At 45.6% G+C, this 21,706-nt stretch overlaps 1 protein-coding gene across 2 annotated transcripts in view; it reads right to left on the bottom strand.

Moving 5' to 3' along the window:
• patj (PATJ crumbs cell polarity complex component) overlaps window positions 1-21,706 on the bottom strand; it is an 86,058-nt gene that overhangs the window by 40,953 nt on the left and 23,399 nt on the right. For both annotated transcript variants that reach the window (XM_063467929.1, XM_063467930.1), the window contains exons 18-28: window positions 19,215-19,424; window positions 18,716-18,772; window positions 13,445-13,708; window positions 12,824-12,908; window positions 12,539-12,602; window positions 11,938-12,018; window positions 11,651-11,722; window positions 11,342-11,519; window positions 10,984-11,094; window positions 10,767-10,826; window positions 9,463-9,562 (exon numbers count right to left, since the gene is read on the bottom strand). In XM_063467929.1, coding sequence (XP_063323999.1) covers window positions 9,463-9,562; window positions 10,767-10,826; window positions 10,984-11,094; window positions 11,342-11,519; window positions 11,651-11,722; window positions 11,938-12,018; window positions 12,539-12,602; window positions 12,824-12,908; window positions 13,445-13,708; window positions 18,716-18,772; window positions 19,215-19,424 — 1,282 coding nt within the window. The remainder of the gene's footprint in view (window positions 1-9,462; window positions 9,563-10,766; window positions 10,827-10,983; window positions 11,095-11,341; window positions 11,520-11,650; window positions 11,723-11,937; window positions 12,019-12,538; window positions 12,603-12,823; window positions 12,909-13,444; window positions 13,709-18,715; window positions 18,773-19,214; window positions 19,425-21,706) is intronic.

Here is a 21,706-nt window from a genome sequence, read left to right as displayed (position 1 = left end):
ACTCCCTCTCCTCATCCCCGGCTCTCCCTCTCCCTTCACCCTCCTCCTCCTCCTGCTGCTGCTCTACCTTTCCTTACCCCTCTCCCTCCTCCTCTCCTGTGCATTTTTCTCTCCGTCCCATTCCTTTTCTCCTCTTCGTTCTCCATTAGCGCTCCTCCTGGTAAAGACGTTCCATTGGTGCCTCGCACACATTTACGGTCACAGCCCTTCATTTACACTTGCTTCAGAAAGTAATCAGCCCAGTTCTATTTTTCATTTTTAATGATCATTTCTACACAAACTGATCCCTGAATAACTGGGATGGAAAATGGAACATTTTTTTTAGAATGTTTCCATATTTCTTGAAACGCTGGCGTGGAGAAAGCAGCAGTCAGTTATAACCAGTCAGAACTATGAAGGACAGGCATCGGACCTTTTAATTGATGATGTGAAGTGGACAGAGGCTGGACAGTGAAGTCAACAGCTCACAGGCTGACACTCTGGTGGACCCTACAGCAAGAACCTGCCGCTGTCTCTCTTTGCTGTGATGAGAAGAGTTCATTTGGTGCCTCAGATCAGTCCAGCTACTCCACCATGAAGATGTGGTTGATGAAGAGTGGCAGAGATGGTCCTTCCAGCAGATTCTAACAGATTCACCAGCTCTGTTGGATTGTAATGATTGGGATCAACAGCCAAAGACTTATCACTGTTTTATAGCTGATGGATGGATATTCAGTAATTCAGTAATTCTTTCTTAGTCTTGTCCTGTGTCCATGTTCTTTCTCCTCAGGTAGGAAGTTTTTGGTCCATTCCTTAGTTTGCTCGATCAGCTGACTCTAAAGAGTGCCGCTGGTTCTCAATCTTTACATCACTGAAGCTGCTGGAACACTCAAAAACTTAAAAATGGTCTTATACCCCACCCTGCCCTGTTCCAGGTTGGTCTGTGAGGTCTACACAGCCCTTAAACACTATGGTTCGGACATTCGTGGCCTTTCTTAAGAACCTTCAGCATCTTTAACCATCTCTGGAGCTGTTCAATGACACATGACTCAACAATGCCTGGAGAATTTTTAACCTCCATAAAGACCTAAAGAAGTAGCTACCTCATATTCCTGCTTTATTACTAAAAGCATTAAAAGTGGTCAATGGTGCCCAGAATGACCTATTTTGAACCTACTGGAACCCTAACCTCCTTTAGTTAACTCTTTAGTTAGAGTTAACTAAAGGAGAGACCTCTGGACTCTCCTTTAGTTAACTCTCGATTCTGGACAAGTAGATCCTTTTTAAAGTTGACTTTGAACTCTCTAACAGCTCCCTTCAAACCACAGTCTAAACCTTCATAAAGGCTCAAAGGACTACCTTAAATGTTCCCAGCCCAGCTCCAGGACTCCTGGAATTCCTGCAAGGCCTTAAAACCATGCCTGAGAAACTACAGCTTTGACGATATGCATAATTAACACAAGCAGGCTCTAAATGATGCACTTGATACCAACATGATGACTGTGTTTATGAATGTTGAGGCAATCAAAGAGGCTGGGGGTGGAGGCTATATGAGGACAGGAAGCTGGGACACACACACACACACACACACACACACACACACACACACACACTCAGAGCAGTGTGTTGTTACAGTCTGCAGGGAGCGGATGTATGCAGCCAACTCTTCTATTATGATAGCTCATTGATCCAACACACACCCACAAACAAACACACACACACACACACACACACACACACACACACACACACACACACACACACACACACACACACACACACACACAGACAGTTCAGGCGGTCTCTTTATCACCATTCATGCTAGCACCTCCCCTCCAAGTTGACATGACGCACAAATCAAATGCAACCAAGCCATCAAACTGTCTGAGGCAAGAAAGCGGCCCAAATTAAGACCCCCCCCCCCCTTCGGAGGCTATCCGAGTCGCTATGCATGCTTCACAGTTCTTTTTCTCATACTGGGTGTCATGCTGCTTTAGCTCCTCCCCTTTAAGACTTTCATAAACCGAAGGTCTGAACAAACGAGGTTGTAGTTTTTGGACACTACACACCACTGCAGAAAGCCTCAACAGTAAACTGCAGATAAGATCTTATTGTCACATTCCTCGTCCTCCATACTTTCACAGCAGTTTTAGATCAGAGTGTGCGATGCTTGTTTCGGCTCAGTTTCTATTTATACTCTGTTGGTCCTGTTACTGTCTGCTGCTGCAATGACCCACTTTCCCCACAGACTCAATCAACTTTCAACTGATTTAATTACCTTTGGAGTGGTTGTGAATACAGATTGACATCCACAGAACAGCTTAAACCAAATGCTGCTGACAGTGGGCAGACACCTCAGCATTCACACCACACATGAAGGTTAGCCTCTCCATGCTTCATCTGCTGATGAAGTGATGATGTGCAAAATTTGTCCTGCGAGTTCATCCTCAGATAAAATCAGGGCATGTCAGACAGATTTTTGCGAACGTTTCAGCGATGGCTGCAGCTCTGACATGCTGATTTTCACAGAGGCTGGTGGTTTTAGAACAAAGGTCACCCTGGCCACTGTAATGTTTAGGACCAGACCTGCTGTTCAGTCTGATGTCACCAACTTCATTACCCAAAAATTTAAAAAACTGGTGCAATCAGCTCAAACAACATGATGAGTGCGGCTGTTCTCACAGCTGTTGCAGTAAAGTTTGATGCCAGCATTCACTGAAAACTGTGGTTAGGTTCATATAAACATATTAGCAGAACCAAGATGGAGGATCAGTGTTAAACTGTTTGTGTTAAGGGGCCCTGATCGGCGGAGTCAAACACTCTCTGGAGGAGGAGTAAACTTCAGCTGAGAGAACATCTGAAGTGATCCGTCCACAGCTGGAGGTCAGTCATTCCTCTGCTGCAGGTATGGATTACTTTCAATTTTATTTATACAGCACCAAATCACAACAACAGTCACCTCTAGACACTTTATATTGTAAGATAGACCCTAAAATAATACATTCAGAGAAAACCCAACAATCATATGACCCCCCTATGAGCAAGCACTTTGGCGACAGTGGGAAGGAAAAACTCCCTTTAAACAGGAAGAAACCTCTGGCAGAACCAGGCTCAGATTCTGGTTCATTCTGAGATATGAAGTGAAATCTCGCCCCGTATCAGCAAGAATAGAATAAAACAAAAATAACTATATTATCCACATGAATGGAAAATTGTCTTTGGTTCACAAAGTCATAAACAAATCAATCAAATCACTTCATATCAACCCACAAAATCCTACATACACACATACAAAACTTCAATACAACAACAAGAGAAACACATCCCAGCATCTTATTACACAGCACACTGACTGCTCTCGGCACAAATGATTCCTTTTTGCTAGCTAGAGGCATCCTATTGTGTCGTCCCAAGGGCATTCATTCAAAGTCAGAATGAAGAGGGTGTTTACGGTCAGCAACGACAGAACGGGCTGATCCAGTGAAGTTTGCTCATGATTGCCACAGTCAGGTTACCACACTGAATGTAAGGATGCTTTCAGCCAAGCTGATATAAACTCTTTCCAGAACGTTGTGGCTAACCCCATCCTAACAAGAAACAATATCTGATTAGCTTTTTTGCAAACAGAGTCAACATTAATCATAAAACTAAACTTGTCATCAAGTAAACTTGTTCCCAGATACTTAAAGTCATCAACAACTTCCACAGAGTGACCAGGAAGTGAAAGACCTGTTATGAGGCCTGTGTAAATCAAGACAAGCTTGTTGGTTTAATCAAAAAATGATGAGATTTACACTGTTCTTCCTGTTCCTGTGAAAGAGACCAACAATAGCCATCAGCATATTTTAACATTCTCACATCCCTATCCTGTAACTACAATATACTAAATGTAAAAACAGTACCATATTGTTGTTAGTAATACTCGTAATACTAACAACATGGGGGCATAAGCTTAGAGTCTATTGTGAGGACTGATTTCCTTACATCCCCGTGATGTTAACCAGCACATTTTGTGGTGAAGACTTGGTGAAACATTACAGTCGAGAGAGTTTTTGTCACTGAGTGAGAATGGCCGCTTTCCGACAGACCTCCCTACGACCACGCTTTAAAAACAAAACACAGTTGCCCTCTGTTGGAGATGAGAAAGAATGGCTTGGGGCACTTCAGCACAAGCTACGTCCATCTCTTCTATTGTCCATCAGGTGCTCTCAGACTGGGGGTGGATCCATGTAGAATCACAGAACAGGTGGGGATAATCTTACTAATCCACTTTATTTCAATAAGATTATAGAATGGCTCTTTTTTCATACCTGTAATCAGCACTTCCTCCCAGACTGTAAGTATCTGAGTTAAAACCGGACCCAGCTTGCAGAAAAGCGCTGCATTAAGCACAAATTTGGGGAACAACATGTCATTGTTTTGCTGTGTAACCTGTAAGAACCACAGCAGAGAGCTTTGAAACTGATGACGACGGTCAGCTGGATAGGGACGAATCTGCAGGAGGAGACGCAACGCCAGACACATCATGGACACGGCCGCTGAGCATCCCTCCTGTTATTACTCCTGGGTGGAGGAAGCATTTTAATCCTCAAACTGGAATTTCAGGAGGAGTTTTTAATCGATCAAACTGCCACAGCGCTGATCAGACCACAGATCAGTGATTTAAATCTGACCTGTTAATTCTCTGTTAAATCACCTCGATCACCAGATGTGTGACTTTATTTCCTGCATTTACTTCCTTCATCCCCGTTTAACCTTTAAATCCTCCTCACAGAGCTGTCAATCATCCATCAGAGAGCTCCTCTTCACAACATACTGCAGTTTCTTTACAAGATTAAACAGCACACACACCTGAGTGTGTGTTCTACCTGCAGAATAATGTGCTGTGATGCAGCACAGGTGGAAGCTGCAGATATCTCCTGTTTTCTTTATTCAGCCTCTCATGCACATGCTAAAAGCTGAGGACACAGGTTACAACATTCACACAAAACTGATGTCAGCAACCACAAAAGACCAACAGCTAGTCATTTTAGGAGTATTACCAAATGGTTTTGTGGGAAACAATAAAAAGTATCTCTTAAGAATTCTGCTTACAGCAGCACTAAAGTGTATTACTATTAAATGGCTGAATCTTGACCCACCTTCATATAATATGTGGATTGATAAAGTAAGAGAAATTTACCAGATGGAGGAAATAACGTATGCTCTGCGGATTCAGAGAGAATTGTTTACTGAGCGTTGGCGACCCATACGTGCTTTACTGTTTCAATAATTTAGCATAGGTCTGTTTCGTTTTGTTCATTTTTGGCTAAGATTGTCAAATGTTTTTTAATATTACATAAAGTTTTTGTTTTATTTTTGTATTGCTTTTGTTGTTGTTTGTTTGTTTGTTTGCTTGCTTGGGTTTTGTTTTGTTTCCCAGTTTTGTTTTGTGTTTCCTAATTGCAGCTCTTACTGTAATCTGTATTTCTGCATTGCGGTTCCTGTAACTGTCCTACTTGTGAACATTGCCAAGTACAAGTTGCAATGTTGTAAATTATAATAAAAACTGAGTTTAAAAAAAACAAAAAACAAACTGATTTCAGCCAAGCATAACATTACTAAAATGTTTGATGCCGGGTTTTTTTAATAATAAAATTATGCGTTTAAATGCTTTTCATTAATTAGGTTGCTAAATGCATTCTCTTTCAGTTGACATTAGTTAATAAGCATCTCCTCAGCCACTATTGATTTAACTGAATTGAATTACCTTGTTCACAGCCCGATACACAAACTGTGTGTATTACTAGGGCCGTGGCCTCTCTAACTGACAGGTGGATGGTGACACAGGTGAATGCTTCACCTTTACTGGACCTCTGCACCATGTTTGTGCTGTTGGAGCCTTTTGGAGCATTTTAATGGTGTTATCTAACCAATAACAAAGCTGCTGGGAGGTTACTGTACTAACACACCTTCCAAGAAGGCGACATTTGGGTGCACAATAAGATTTAAGGATTTTGATTGGATGTTACCGAGCGCCGATTAGCAGGTATCTGTGTCTGTGAATGCAACTTCAACACATAAAAATGGGATCTTACAAACCAATGAATCAACGACCATCATTTATACAGTGTTTAGCTAATTTTGTACACAAGTCTGTGTGCACACACGAACTGTTCACGATTAACCAAATGTCAAGTCTGTTCTCCATCCCGACCAGTCACCAAGATTTAAAGGCTTATATAGACTACTGTGATTTTCCTGCTGATGGAGTAAGCTTTCATTTAAACCAGGTAAGCAAGTAAGATGCAAACAGGAGCTGGTTTTGGTAACAGTGGTGATTTATTTTCCTCTGCATTGACACAATCAGTCTACCATCAGATATCGCAGCAGACACATGATTCATGGAGTTTTTCAGCTCCACGATGACGTGCTTTGACCCTGACGCTGTACAGTAAAACCAATCTACTCAGAGGCTGCAGAGATGAAGGCTATTTGCTCGGCTGCTCGTTCTGCTGCGAGACAAACAACCTGAAACAGCATGTGGAATTGATCTGAATCATTCATTACTGCTGCAGCAGCCAATATAATGTTTCACCAAGAATATAAATAAGACAACAAGCCGAGAGAGAAGAGCAGGCAGCGGCGTGGCCCGAGAGAAAAGCACCACCAATTCATCATTCCTTCCATCCCTGCTCATGTAAGCTTTATTGTATTTGTGTCTGACTCTTATGAGACTGCAGTGAAAAAAGCTCAGATTCACCAGAAACCCAGTGCTCTGCACAAACTTTGCCCTCGCACTCGAGTGTTTCAGACATTTCTGTTTGCCACAACTAATATACAAATCAGACAGCTGGCACAAAGCATGACAACAGGCCGTAAAATTTGCACTTGGCACAAACCTCTGGACAGACGTCGTCTCCCAAGCCAAACATGAAACATTTGGCAGTTTCATTCTGTCAGATTATCACCATCAAACTGAAAACACATGTCATCGGAGGCTGATGCTGTTTCCCATTAACAGGACCGGTCTGTCCACAAGTCCACCCTGAAAAACAAAGTGATACCAGGCATTGGCTATCCCAGGTCCAAGCTAAAGTAAGCCTCAGCTGTCCTACACAGGCCAGGGTAAAATCTGGAGACACCTAGCCTGACTAGTCCCAAAGAAAAGGCTCAGGCCTAGGAGAACAGGTTAAAGGTCAGAAAGACTGAACCAAACCGTCCTAGATAACAGGATAGAGACCAATGGGATACAGCTGCACCAAGAATTTATACCAGTGACCAAGAGAAGTGCGCCTAAAGAGGAAAGGAGTGAGTGTTTATTACCCTAAGACTGAGCTTTAGTGACCACAGAGGCCTGGATAAAGACCATGAGCTTCTTTCAAGTTCACGCTGAAAGAAAGTTACTCGACCCAGGATGAAAGTCAGACATGGAGAACTGGACCAGCATCCAGGCTAAAGATCAGCAAAGACTGAACTTCCGGTCCCAGAGTCCCAGACCAAGATCCAGGACTCATGCCAGACCATCCAACATTTTTGACTTCAGATGAGAGGAACTGAGAGTTATTTTGTTTAACAGTCAGCAGACTGAGCTCTTCCTCAGCTTTACCAGTTAAGGAGGGTTAAGGAACATAATGCTCTCCAGGTTCAAACCAGTTCATCATCCCACAGACAAGAAACGCACGAGTCTGAGGACATGCTAAAAGTATGAGCTTTGCTTTGGTTCACGCCAAAGACCCTGAAGATGAAGCTGATGGAAACTTTGGTTTGTGTTTGTTTTTAAAGGTAATTTTATTGAGACTATTCAGTCCAATTACAGAAACTTTATTAATATATAAAACTTAACCTGCATTTAACCTCTGACACAAACAACATCAATTCATTTATACATCATTTTTCTTTAAACAAGACGTTCTGTGTCATTCAGTGAAAGATTTTACTTGCAGAATTTTAGTGTCCAGTTTAGTGTTTCAAGATAAAGATATACTCAGACTTCCAAAATGAAGAGAGGCTTTAAAAGGACAGCTGAAGTCTAGAGGAAACAGCTTTGACCAAAAAAGCTAATCCACCCTAATCCCAGATGAGATGCCAGCTCAGAAAACCCACATCCCATTAAAACCAGAGGTCAGAATGAAAAAGCCGACAGCCCCGTCCGCCCGCCCGCTTCAGACGTAGCAAACCAAACGTACCCAAACCAAAGCGAGGCAGAGACAGCAGAAACCCAGAGAGAGAAAGACCGAGAGGAACTGAGAGCAACAAAAATCACAACAAAATCATCCAGCGTGTGCTGAAATACGTCACGAACGGGACGGAGGGCCTGACGGTTCATACACGGCCTGCAAAAACAGAAACACAAACACACACACAAACACACACACAAACAGTGAGATACTGATGTATGTTTACTGAGACAAAAGTGAAAACAGACTCAAAAATAATTAGCGCCACAGATCACAGGAAGTAAATTAACATGATCCAAAATGAGACCCAATGAGGTTCAGCAAGAAAAACTACACAATGTGAAATATTCTGTGAGTTAATGTGAGATAAAACAAGTCCAGATTAACTGAGATGTTCAGATATTTGCTGTAATCTCAGTTTTGTTGGAACACATGACACAGACATTCAGACACCGATCCTTGAAAGGAAATCGAGGAGATGATCTGAGATGAAATGAAGCCCGTCAGATATTCAGTGACAGCTGCAGAAACAGATTCTCTGGTAATCGTTCTTCAGACAGACGTGACCTGATTGAGATGAAGCTAAGAGCGTGATGGGCTGAGTTCCTGCTTCAGCTTTTACCTGAACCTGTTCAGACGCGTGCACGCAGCTAAATCCTCTGCTTCATTGCACTGCTGGCGTAGTGCCTTTGAGCAAACAAGTGGCAGGCAGGACATAAGCGATCAAACCTTTCTCTGGCTGTGACGCTCTGACGATAGAGGGAAGTGACCCGGCCTGACCACGCGCCGACAGTTCCTCTGAGACCCGAGTCCACACAGCATCATGCACAGAGTTCACCCCTTACCTACCCCTCCCCCCAGCCACAGCTCTGTGGTCACATGCTGCCGCTGGCTGATTGGCTGATCTGAGAGTGCAAAAGCTCAAAAATATGACAAATTTGGTGAGAACACAGATGATTGGGCTTTGACCGGCCGGCCAAGGTCAGGTAGTGTGAGCCCTCCAGCACAGGCTGCAGGTGTGCTTGTGTATACAGAGGGTTACCTGTGTGTGTTCAGTGTTATGAAGGCAGTGCAACTGCAGACCTAACCTGCTACAGAGGACAGACATGAAATCACTGCCTGCTGACCAATCAGAAGTCTGGAAGATCCCGGTGAGCATTAATGAGAAATATAGCTCATGATAAACATCCATCCTTAGGAGTGGTTGTAGTTTCACCCAGTCTTCCCATAATCCCGACAGGAACTACATATTTCTCCAAAGCATAGAAAATAAAGACGACTTTTAACCACATCACTGTAACAGTTTCTGCTGTGTGTTACTGACCTTTGGCCTCCTCCAAGTCAGAGTTTAGCTCCTTGTCTGAGTAGCTGGGAGGCCTGTAGGGTGGGGGCTGTCTCGGGGGGGGCAGCACTACCTCTGATTTCTGCAAACAAACACATTTATTCATAAAAACATGGACTCTGTTGACTTCCACTCAGACTATAGACCATAAGTGTGCGGACGGTTGTGCACGAGCCTCGGGCTGTGTGAGATAGGAGCCTGGAACACACTGAAACCTGGTAAAACTAAATGGCAGCTGTGAGCAAGAAACAATCATCACCACCACCAATATGACCTCCAACCTTTAGGCTCCGTGCTGCACGGCTCAGTTTAAACTCTGATCTAAGCCCTGCTTGGTCATCTGTAGTAACTGTAGAGGTCGCCTGCAGTGTGTAAAGTCAAACTACTACCACAGCAGACTTTGTGTTGTATAATTCAGTTTTTGTTTTTTCCAGTTTGTCTTTCTCGTGCAGTTTCTGCTGCTGTTTCCTGCATCAGAGTTTTGGAGGCTATGCTGCCATTAACAAAGAAACACCGGAAGCTCTGAGGACTCGTGTGACTGCATAGCACAATCCTGCATCGATCACTCCATCCTGACGTCTGTCTCAGAGCTCCGTCTTATTTCATTCTTTTTATATTTATTAATCAAGCTGCCAGCTTTATTATGGATTCTTTATACTGTCCATCTGTCTCAAAGGCGTTAGATAAAGACTGTGGAGTATGATGGTGAGTGTGGTTTAAGCATGGCTGAAGCTGAGGCTTTGACGTCCTCTCACACTGATCCTCAGACCAGGACCGTGCCCTGTGTGAACGCAGCGCCCGTCTGCAGCTTGAGGACAAACACCATCAAACATCAGATCTTATTTCACACTGAAACAGCCGATCCTTTTGTTTCGTTAGCCCACGTCAGTAAGATGTTTTTATTTTGTCCCATTTTTAGCTGTTTTATGGGATCATATTCAGCTGCTCTCACAGTGTTTTGTTGCATTTCTTACTTATTAAACTCGTCTCTGTTGTTTCTGTCATGTTGTAAATGATTATGTTACAGCTCGTGTCGTCTTTGGCTGCTCTAAGATGGATTTTCCAAATCCTGGGAAAAATAAATTCAGTCTCATCTTATCTGAGTCTCCACAGGCAGCAGATCTAATCTGTTAAATGTGATTTCTGAGCTCCGGAATGACATGCCGCTGTTTGTGCTGAGGCTGTGTCACCCTCTGCTGGTCTCTGTTGAGCTGTGCAGGCATCTCACAGACACATACATTTCTGTGTCCTCGTTAATACAGACGGACAGAGTGTGGAGCTCTTACCGGAGACTCCATCCTCTTCGTTTGGGATTTGCTGATGGTTGAAGCTGTCAGAGACATGGGCTGAAACACACATACATACACAATTAAACACACAGAAACTCGAAGAATCAAACATTTTGGAGCGTTTGACATGTATGAGACAGAAACCTCTGTCTATGCTCAGTTAACAAAAGTTGATAGCTTAGAACTTCATACAGATTCGTGTGTGTGTGTGTACCCGTGGAGTTGCTGTCAGGCTCTGGACGATGAAGACAACGGGGCTCGGGGCAGATTTGATCGTGTTGACCGCCTCCTCGTGACTGGCAGCTCGCAAGTCAACACCTGACACCTTTACACACACACACACACACGCGCACACACACGGAGTTGAAGGTCAGACATTATGAAAATGTTAATCACAAAACTGTTTTTACTTATAAAGTCTTTTCCTTCATAAACGGGTCGCTCTGAAAGATTCAGTCTCAGGCTGTGTGTAAACTATGGATGTAGCGCCCATGTGTGTGTGTGTGTGTGTGTGTGTGTGTGTGTGTGTGTGTGTGTGTGTATAGAGACTCAGGAATTAGACAAGGTCCTACCTCCAAGATCTTGTCCCCGGTCTTCAGACAGTGGGTGTTGGCGGCGGGGCTGTTGGGTAAAACCTGCTTGATGAAGATTCCCTTCAGTTCCTCTCCATTCCTCAGTCGCTTGATGACATGGCGACCTCCGACGATGCTCAGACCCAGAGACTGACCCTCCTCAGGCCACACCTCCACCCTGCACAGCAGCAAGGGTGGAAGTTTGAATAATGTACCAGTCTCTCTGGGTCACCTGACCTGTACACGGTCTCCTGGGATATCATAATGTACCTCTGTGTGTGTGTGTGTGTGTGTGTGTGTGTGTGTTACCTGCGGGGCGGTCCCCAGTGGCTGAAGGCAGGTGTTTCCTGTCCTTCCCCCTCCTCTCTTTCAGGCAAGTCACTGTGAACACAGACCCACAGTCAAACACTACTTTTTGAAAGAAAGAAAACCTGAGCCTGAAAATCAGGTACAGGTGAGATGCTGGGCCACAGACACATGTCAAACTTTAACCACATAAAGCAGCGATGATTCTAAACAGAAACACACCCACATTTGAGGTGTCTACCTTTTTATATCTGTGTTCAAACCGGCAGAACGTGAAGCGGCTGTCCTACCTGTGGCCTCCTCTGATTGGCAGAGAGGCTCCCCCCTGGCTCCGCCTCTTCCTCTTCGCAGTATCAATCCTCCTGACAGACCTCCAAGGGGAAGAAAAAACACAGAAAGGAAGTTTCTGTGATTAAACTCTGAGGCTGGTTTGTGACCACGATGATCCAGATTAATCTAACGAGGCTGAGAGTGAGCGCTGGGTGCCCGCTGACCATATGTTATTAAAAACAGCAGGAAACAGTTGACTCATGGAGAAATCAGACTGCAGTTAAAGTGTGAGAGCAGCAGAGGGTGCCACAGCACTGTGACAGGACGCAAGAGGAGCTGATGCAGGAGAAAATGAGTGTGTGTGAGGTCTAAGTTTGTGAGCTGCGAACAGTTAGCAGGTTTCAGCACTGTGGGCAACTTTAACCCGGCAGCGAAGAGGACACCAGACGTTACTTGGGGTGTGATCGAAGCTTCTGTTTCCAGAAGATCCGGCCTCTCTTAGCAGATACGGCTGTTTAAACACGACATACAGCACGATAACAGAGCTCTGACTCTCTGAGCGAGTGAGTGTGTATGAGGAGGAAGAGTGCCGGCGAGCGTGAAGGTGCAGCAGGAACTCACTCGGTGTCAGTGTCCGTCAGAGTCAGCTCAGAGTCTGCTTCGCTGTCTCTGGAGTCTGGAAGACCTGAAACACACACAAACATCTGTACTGCTATCACTGTGAGGACCTCATCCTCATCCTTCACCATGAACTGCAGAACCGCTGACCCTGATCTAGGTTGTTTTTCTTTAAATGACATCCTATTCCTATTCACCAGGTCATGAGATGGAAAGAAAAAGAGAGATCATGGATCTCGAGTCTAAATTATCTTAAACATGATTTAGACTTGGGCGCTCTCCTCTCACCCAGAATCAGCTTTCCCACAGACGCAATGCTTTCACGGTCCGATCTCTGCAGGTCTTCCTCCTCCAGCATCTCTCTGCTCCAGGCCTGAGGACAAAAACCACCAAATTACTACAAATACATACAGAAGCAGAATGTCAGGACTTTTGTTCTGACCTTCATCAGGTCACGCAGGAAATCAGCCTTTAGAGAATATACGAATGTTAAACTGCTGAACTTTTCCCATTAAAAACATGCTGGAAATATTAATACCCAAATATGAACAGTATGACAGAAACTGGAGATAAGGTGTGTCTGAGCCTAAAACCACCTGAGTGCAGGTGGAGTCAGGAGAGCGTATGGTTCTCCAGCTCTTTCCCCTGTAAAAACAGTGCTTCTCAACCCGCCGTACCACCAACGGGCAGTTTGGACACGTCAGATTAATAAAGTCGTGCTTTAGAACAGTTTCCGGGTTTTTTGGGGGGGTCGCTGCAAAGGCAGCACCACCCCCAGTCACGGAAACATGGGGGACCGTAGGCAGGGTAATGAGTAACCGCCAATACCTCGCCGCTCGCGGCAGTTCACTTCATGTTTTGTGTGAGCGAGTCAACGTCAATGAAACTTCCTCTTGCTCGTCAACTCACCTCCTCTGCCCCCCCAGCTCGGGTAAGGGAGGCCAACTTCCACTCTTCCCAAGATGGAGGGGGTTTCCTGGGGGCGGGGCTCACACTGCCCTCCGGCTCTACCTCCTCTTCATCAACACCCATCTCCCTGCCTTCCTCCTCTGGCCGGAGGTCAGAGGTCAGAGAGGAGGTGGCGTAGCGAGGGAGAGCATCCAGGATCAGCTCTGGCTCCTCCTCCTCCTCCAGATGAAGGCTCTGTGGAAGGATGGCGGCCTCACTGAAACCCTGAAACACAGACAGCAGCATTCAGAGACGAAGCTCCAGAGGAGCGACCGAGTAATTAAGACAGAAATGACGACAGGAAGTCCAGCAGCTTCAAACTTCACCAATGAGCTCAGGTTCACCATGTCTGAAGAATGTTCAGCCTCCAACGTGTCACGAGATGCATCGATAAACACACGGAGACATTTTTCACCTGGCAGCGCTGCAGAGACGTAATCAAATGCAATTGACTAAACAGTGTCATTAGCCATTTGCTCTGATTGACTGTATTTCTGTCTGCTTGTGTTAGACGTGATTTTTATCATTCCTGTAAGCACTCGGCTTTGTTGGCCGGATCGCCTTTAAAAACAGATTTGAATCTGAAAGGACTTTCTGGTTTCTCAGCTCATTTCTGCTCTTTAATGGTTTCTTGTTTCTCACACCTGCTCAGAGGACAGGTGTGAGAAATAATGCAACACTCACAGTCGAGATGACTCCCGTGTCTGTGGAAAACACACAAGATGACTCAATTTGGATTTCTGGAGGTCGTGAAGGACAAAAGGAGGCAGAAATCAGAATCCATCATGGTTCCCAGTGTTTCATGTGAAAGTGTGAGAGTGTCTCTGCAGCTCGCACTAAATCTAAAACTCGCCTGACTTTGGACATTAGCCTTCATCTCCAACTCCCCAAAGAGCCTCCTCAGCAGATACTGAGGGGATATCCTGTTCTTAACATTACGATGCAGACATTAGCCCGCGCCGGGAAATATTAATGACAACACTTAGGCTAATTTCCATCGACGAAGCCTCATCGTCAAGGACTCTGCTCCTCTTCTTTTAATTTGGGCCCGGGAAGCCGGCCCATCACGGCGTATAATGGAGGTGAGGAGCAGACGGCGGCAGCGGCAGAGAGCTCATAATGCTAACAGGATGTTCTGCAGACTGATGTGTATTGGCCGTGACTGCCTGGCCTCATATTCATAAGATTTAAAGACGCTGTCATTTAATATCTCTGCCATTAGACGATGAGGACGGAGCATCGCTGCAGCGCCGCGGTTCATGTGAGGATCCTCAACGACCGTCTTCACCGCCTCGCTGCAGTGACTGCAGAGTCACATGACTACATGACCATCCTCACAGGAAAGAAAAGAACTGCATCGCTCCCACAGGAAACTCCACCAACAGCCATGTTTCTGCTGTGTGACAGAAACAAAGGTCAGAGGTCGCACCTGGGCTTACAGTCTTTAATGATCCTCCTTCTGCAGCTGCAGTTCCCCTGATGTCCAGCAGAGGCAGTAGTGAGTCACTCCACATAGACTCCCACGTTTCCCTCCTCTTCATAACTGTGCAGGGGACGTTTTAGCTTTCTTGGGGCGTGGCCTCTGTGACTGACAGGTGGATGGAGACACAGGTGGCTGTAGCTGCTAGCTGTCTGCTAGCGTCACATGAACTGGACCTCTGGACCGTCAAAATGACATAATCTGACCAATAACATGGCCGCTGTAAGGTTACTGTACTAACAGACCGTACAAGCAGGCGGAGCTCCAGTTTGGGTGGCCGTGTAAGGATTTTAACTGTGTCTGTGTGTGGATGTACACTGAGAACCAGGCTAGCTAGCATTAGCTAATACCTTAGAGCTCCACCCTATTTTCTGAAAATTGGTCACTTAAAAAACAACAACACGGTGCTCGCTCTATATCGAAACTTCACATGACATGACAGTGACTATGTCCATCTTTTATATACAGTCTATGAAGGTGTGCAAGTGACTCCAGAGACCAAGAGTCAGACCTTCAAACCTCACACAGCAGAGGAATTTAACCGGAAGTCCTGTAGACAAATCAAACAACTCTGACAGGCTTCAGTTTTAAACCCAGAGCTGCTGAAGCTACTGCTGAAACGTTCAGAAATCCATTTGGCCAAAGTGGGCAGTAATCAGATTACTGCAGTGGAGACACTGAGCAGCGTGGTTTTACAGCCTTCTCAGTAAAATAAAGTGAAGCAGCCGTAAAGCGGGTCTCGGGTGTCCTCTGGGTTCCTCTGGCTTGCTTTCTGTCGTACGCAGGCTTCAGCCGGCTGAACGCGCCATGGCAGCTCTTTATCTGCACAAACAGGAGCAGAATAAAGTGAAACGACGGCAGTAGCTCGTTCTTGCACACCTGACCTCTAAAAGTTAACGAGGCGTGGGCGTGTAACGGGGTCTCTCTCTGGTCAGTGTGACAGAGAAGGATCCGGCAGCAAAGTGTCAGTGCCGACCCGGCCGTCTTTATGGAAACCCATCAGAGACCTGTGGGCTGTGAAAAAACCTCTTCAGCCAAATGGGCTGCATATAAAAGAGGAAATAAAACAGCGGCGCAGAGGACGGCAACGGCACAGGACACGAAGAAGAGCAGAACTCAGCAGAAATGGCAGAACAAAGACGAGCTCAGCGGGCTGATGCTTCAGAGACACGTGTGCAGATATCAGAGGCTTCTGCTTTTCTTCAGCAAATTACAACCACCTGCTCAGGTACGGAGCAGTGACACGTCAAGCGAAAATGAATCCACGTGTTGCTAAACACACAAATCAGCAACTATAACAGGACGCCTACCAGCAAAAGTCAGCAGTTCGATTCCCGGCTCCCCCATACTACTGCACGTGCGTGTGTGGATGCGTGCACATGTGTGTGTGCGTGTGTGCATGCGTGAGTGCATGCATGCGTGTGTGTGTGCGTGTGTGTGTGTCTGAATGAGCTTTGCAGTAAAAAGCGTGATACATGTATCAGTCTGTTTGACATGCATTAAAATGTATTTGATGGTGCTTTTGTAATTATTTATTTAAAGGTTGAACTCAGTCACCAATTTCTGTGTTTACTCATAAACACACAGACCCCTCCGTTTATTTTCTTACTCCTTTTCTCAAGTTTTACATTAATTTTTGGAAAATTTTTCCCAAACTTTTTTCTGTGCTTCTACTCAGCAAAGACTGACTGAAAAAGAAATTCACACTTTTTTTTTAATATTTCACGTGTGTGAGGGTTCATTCATTTATTCACTGGATTATTTATTACTTTATTTGATTTTGACAGCTGCGATCATAATGATGTCACACTGTGATGTCACAAACTGCAGACAAAAACCATAACAACGTCTCAGTTTCTGTAAAATTTTCTGTCCATAAGTATCTGTGCAAAGACAAACAGCTTGTATTCTTCTCTGTCTGCAGTATTAGTGAGTCGTAGTACTGCAGTACTACGTGTACAGATGCTGGAGGACCAGAGTGTCCTCAGAGTACCCCCCTCCACCCCTCCACTTAAGAGAGATGCTGCTGCTGGTTGAGCTGATGGAGCACTTTATACCATTCAACCATCCCGCTGAGTCAGCAGCTTCACAGAGACAGAGAGGAGGGAGAGGAGGGTGAAGGAAGGTGAAAGAGAGGAGAGGAGGAGGAGGAGGAGATGAAAGAGCAGCAAGAGAGAGAGAGAAAGAGAGAGAGAGAAAGATGTGGAGGAGATGATAGAGGAGAGGGGAGCATGGAGGTGAAGGCACAAGAGTGAAGAGCAGTGAGATGGAAGAAAGCAGGAAGAGGGAAGATGACGTCATGGCGGGTTATCAGCGCTGACGTCGAGCTCTCGCCTCGTTTCATGGACAGCTGAGCTCATGTACAAGGAGGAAGGTGCAGAAACATGATGGCCATTAAACATCCAAATGAAATCTGAGGAAAGAGAATCTCACTTTCCGTTGGCCCGACTCACTGCTCCCAGCATGCACTGGGCTGATGACACGCTCATTTTTATAAGTGTAAGAACCAAAGTCCTGTACTCTTCGCTCCCAGTTTCAGAGATGTTTTCAGCACATTTCACCACAGAGACGACCTCATAGCAGATTTTCCATCTTGTTTGGATCCGATATGGAACCAGCCTCCGCACGTTCTGCTCACTGCAGAACGTCTGCACCTGTTTCTGATATTTAATAAAACTGTTTCATGGCTGAATGTTTCCGCTTTACAGACTTTATTATTTATCTGAGCAGCGCCCGTTAAATCTGCAGATTTCTGACTGCGATCAGAACATGCCAGTAAAATCTCATGATTTTTGAATGGAGTTTGGTGTAAAGTCCTGCAGCTGCTGCATCAGTGGCAGGTTTCAGGTGAGGTCCCCGCCCCCCACCTTACACTTCATCTCTGAATATACTACTTTAAAGAAGTGAGTGTCCTGCGCACTCTGGTAACCAAATTTAAAAGCTCCTGATCAGAAATAATCAAAAAAAGGATCTTTTACATTCAAACTCACTCCACTCAGTCTGAACCGAGCAGCCATTTCTCTTCATCCCCGTCACGCTCTACATATTTATTTACATTCATTCAGCCCTCGATTCATCTTTCTTTATGGTCAGATGCTCTGGCAGCGCCGTTCATCTGGTATCCAGACCAATAAAGCAAACTGAAGTGAAAGGAGAGCAGGAAGAGGAGATTAAGACAGAAAGATTTCCATTTGGAAGATGAACACAGATGGAGGGAGCAGAGCAGCGAGGGAGGAGGTGAGCGATGTGACGGGGGACAAAATCTTAATGTCCAATTAGTCTGGACTGATTAACGTTTCTAACAGAGACAGTCAGAGTCCACTTTATTAGGTACACCTGTAAAATCCATCACAGATCAAACTGTACAACCTTTATACTGAAACTATCTGCACTTTTCTTGTTCCCACGGCGTGTGTTCACGTGAAACGTGTTTCTAATGATGAAACATGTTTCGAATTCAAATGTACACGCACACACACACACACACACACACACACAGTGCTGTTTAATGCCTTCATTCAGAGCAGGAAACTCAGTGAGGCCACAAAGGCAGCGAGGGTTCAAGTAAAAAGGAAGCAAGTGAGGAGTCCAACTGTGTGCTTCACCATCATCAGAATCCAAACCATGAGAGCAAGATGAAGGACAGAACAGCCTTAGAGAGAGCTCAACAGCAACAATATCCTCACATCACCAAGGATTTGAATGCCCTCCATCTCTATTACCATTGTGTGTGTTTGTGTGTGTGCGTGTACCTTTGCCACAGGTAGTGATGTGCTGCTGTCCTCTCTCCTCCTCTCTGGTGCCTCCACCTACACAAACATGCAGATCAGAGTGAAGTCAGGTCCATCCACAGAGGAAGACTACAGAAGAGTGTGGAGGCATGAAGGTTCACCACAACTACACGGTGCTCTCCCAGCGGGAGGCCGAGGTAAGATTTCAGCAGGTAAGAGTCCACTGCAGTTCATTCATGTGATGCAGACAGAAGGAGCTCTTTTCATTTACTCTCGCAGCTCTGACATCACTGCAGAATCACTTTCCCAGTGATGGGATTATATTTGCTGGCGGATGAACAAACACTGGAAGCGGTTGATTTATGCGTTCAGGCATAAAACACCTTCAAACCTCAGACCAACCAGTCTGAACCAAAAACCAGGAAATCTGGGTCCATGTTAGTCACCTGCTCACCTGGCTGAGCAGGTGACTAACCTGCCAAAGGTTAGTGCAGGGGTCAGGGTTACGTTTTGGACTTACCACCAGAGGCTTCCGGATACCCAGGCGGACCGTACCAGGCGGAGCAGACTTGAGAACCTCCACAGCCTCGGCCAGACTGAGCATGTCCAGCTGGGTGCGGTTGACCGACACAAGCTGGTCTCCGGGGAGCAAACCGCCGTGGAGCTCCGCTGAACCGCCAGGTACCAGAGACCGGATCACCATCACACATCGGCCGGGGTCCAGCGGGTCCTGCGAGCCGGAGAGGAAAAACATTAAAGCAGAACACCAAATTTCACCTCCTGTAGTCTGATGCTGCAGTCAGGACTGGGCGGATGCCATTGCCCCCCAACGAGGGTCGATCTGTCGTTTTAAATCACATAAAATGGAAATATAAGCCCCTCCCCTGGAATAATTACACCTGAAATGACCTTGTGTTTGAGTGATCTACAACTGCTCGCTAATTTTACAAAAAAGGTTTCAAAACAACACGATTTCATCTTTTTTAACATTAACAATAAAAAGATACTTTCCTCGGTGGTCCACGCCCCATAGTTTGAGAACCACTGTGAATGAACAGGTGGGGATAACATTAATAATTAGTAATAATAATCAATGATCAGGAGGAACCGCCTGAAACACGTGCAGATGGACCAACAAACTTTCGTCCTGCAGAAATGCCAACTTTAAGGAACCTGGGAGATCGGAACTTTGTGGTTTGGAAAGTTGAAAACATCCATCTTTCCAAACCAAAAACAGCACAAAGACAGAAATGCTCACATCTTCAGAGCTTCAAAAGAAAACCACAAAAGGTGGCGAGTCCACTCACCTCCTCCTCACCTCCTAAGACTACCCGAACTGGATGAGAACCTTCACGGACTCTTTTGTGTCTACGTTTGGTATACCGAGGCCATTAGAGCAGCTCCCAATTTTAGTTTCAGCAAGTTTAAAACCAAGAGCCTCATCCACCGAGTCGGAAATCTTTAACCAACTCTCAGCCCAGCATGACCGACCCCAGATCAGCCGAGCTCATATTTCACACAGAGTCGAGGGAAGTGGGACAACGACCATTACAGATCATCCTGTCTGTTTCATCACTCTCACAGGGAAGAGCGAGGAAGACACACCGCCATCATCATCACCACCACCACAGAGGACAGGCAGGGGGAGCCAGAGACCAGAGAAATAACAGCAAACACATTCACACAAACACACAGACGTGAGGAAGACGAGGCTAAGGACGTTCAGCGACTGATGAAGACGAGACCACAAGAGTCTGCGGACGTTAAAACTAGACTGAACTCAAAGACCCCAGGGAGCAGTGCGTCTTCTCAGGACAGCTGACCTGCTTCCTGTTTCACACCAATACAGAAACAAGAAGCAAAGACAAGGCAAAGAAAATAACATTTTTTCTTTGCCTTGTCAGGGTTGGGGGGGGGGGGGGGGGGGGGTGTCAAAAGTTTAAGAGGTAGGGTACACCTAGATACGTTGGCAGTCTGTCGCATGCACGCAGACGTGACAAATATCTGCCACGACACTGAAAATCTGTTTTTCTTTCTCTGACTCTAAATGTCATGTAAAATATCTATCCATCCATCCATCCCTGTTTGGGCCGAGTGTCAGCACTCTGAGAGAATTAATCTGAGCATTTGGTTTGTGATGGTCGCTGCTGAGGGCAGCAGTAAATAAGCAGCTTTTATCCTGCTCATGCTATTAGTCATGTGCTGTGAAAAAAGATTTTCCTTTTCTAAAATTAACCCTCGAACCTTAAACGAAGCCGCATGCTCTACAGCTATCTAAAAAATGAATGCTTTGCTGCATGTTTACTGACACGACTCTGAGGTTATTGTTTTCTTTAAATTCTTTCATCTTATAATCAGATAAAAACTTCTGGTGCACGGTGTGCTGTACATCTCCACAAGTCAGCCAGGAAGAAATAAGAAGCACGTTAAACATTTTCTTTATTTGACCTGTAATTTGTCTCAGGACACTCATTTTCTCCTCAGCCTCGTAAACACTTCACCCACAGCGAGTGACGCGACTAATTAATACCACCATTGCCCATCTGAAGTGTGACAGAACATGTTGTCTGCAGGCGATTACCTCCTCCTCCGCCGGCGCTGCTCTCTGCTCAGAGTTTTAACCAGAGTGACTATGAGGCCGGCCAAACCCACGCTCCCCCCAGAGCCTCCCGCGCCACTCTCAAACCCTCTCCTGGTGCGAGCGGATGTGCGCGGCGTGAATTCCCCGGCGTCGAACCCCGGGCATCGCCCGCGCTGCAGTACGAGCTGCCGTGCCAAGTTTGAGGCTGCCAGAACAAAGCCAGCTATATTTTTAGACTGAACAACATGGCTACAGGTGGTGAGGAGTCAGAACTCACGTCCTCCACTCCTACAAGATCCTCCGGAAAAAGAAAGGCCGCCGCAGTCAAGAAGTGGAGGAATCAGAAAAACGTAGGAGGGGCTGGAAAAAAGAAATTAGAAGCGTTTCTGCCAGGAGTAGTGAAATGTTTCACACACAGAACAACGAGCAGG

The sequence above is a fragment of the Pelmatolapia mariae genome, linkage group LG23 (genome assembly GCF_036321145.2).
Source record: "Pelmatolapia mariae isolate MD_Pm_ZW linkage group LG23, Pm_UMD_F_2, whole genome shotgun sequence".
NCBI classification, from domain to species: domain Eukaryota; kingdom Metazoa; phylum Chordata; class Actinopteri; order Cichliformes; family Cichlidae; genus Pelmatolapia; species Pelmatolapia mariae.
This window is presented reverse-complemented; position numbering and strand designations above follow the sequence as displayed.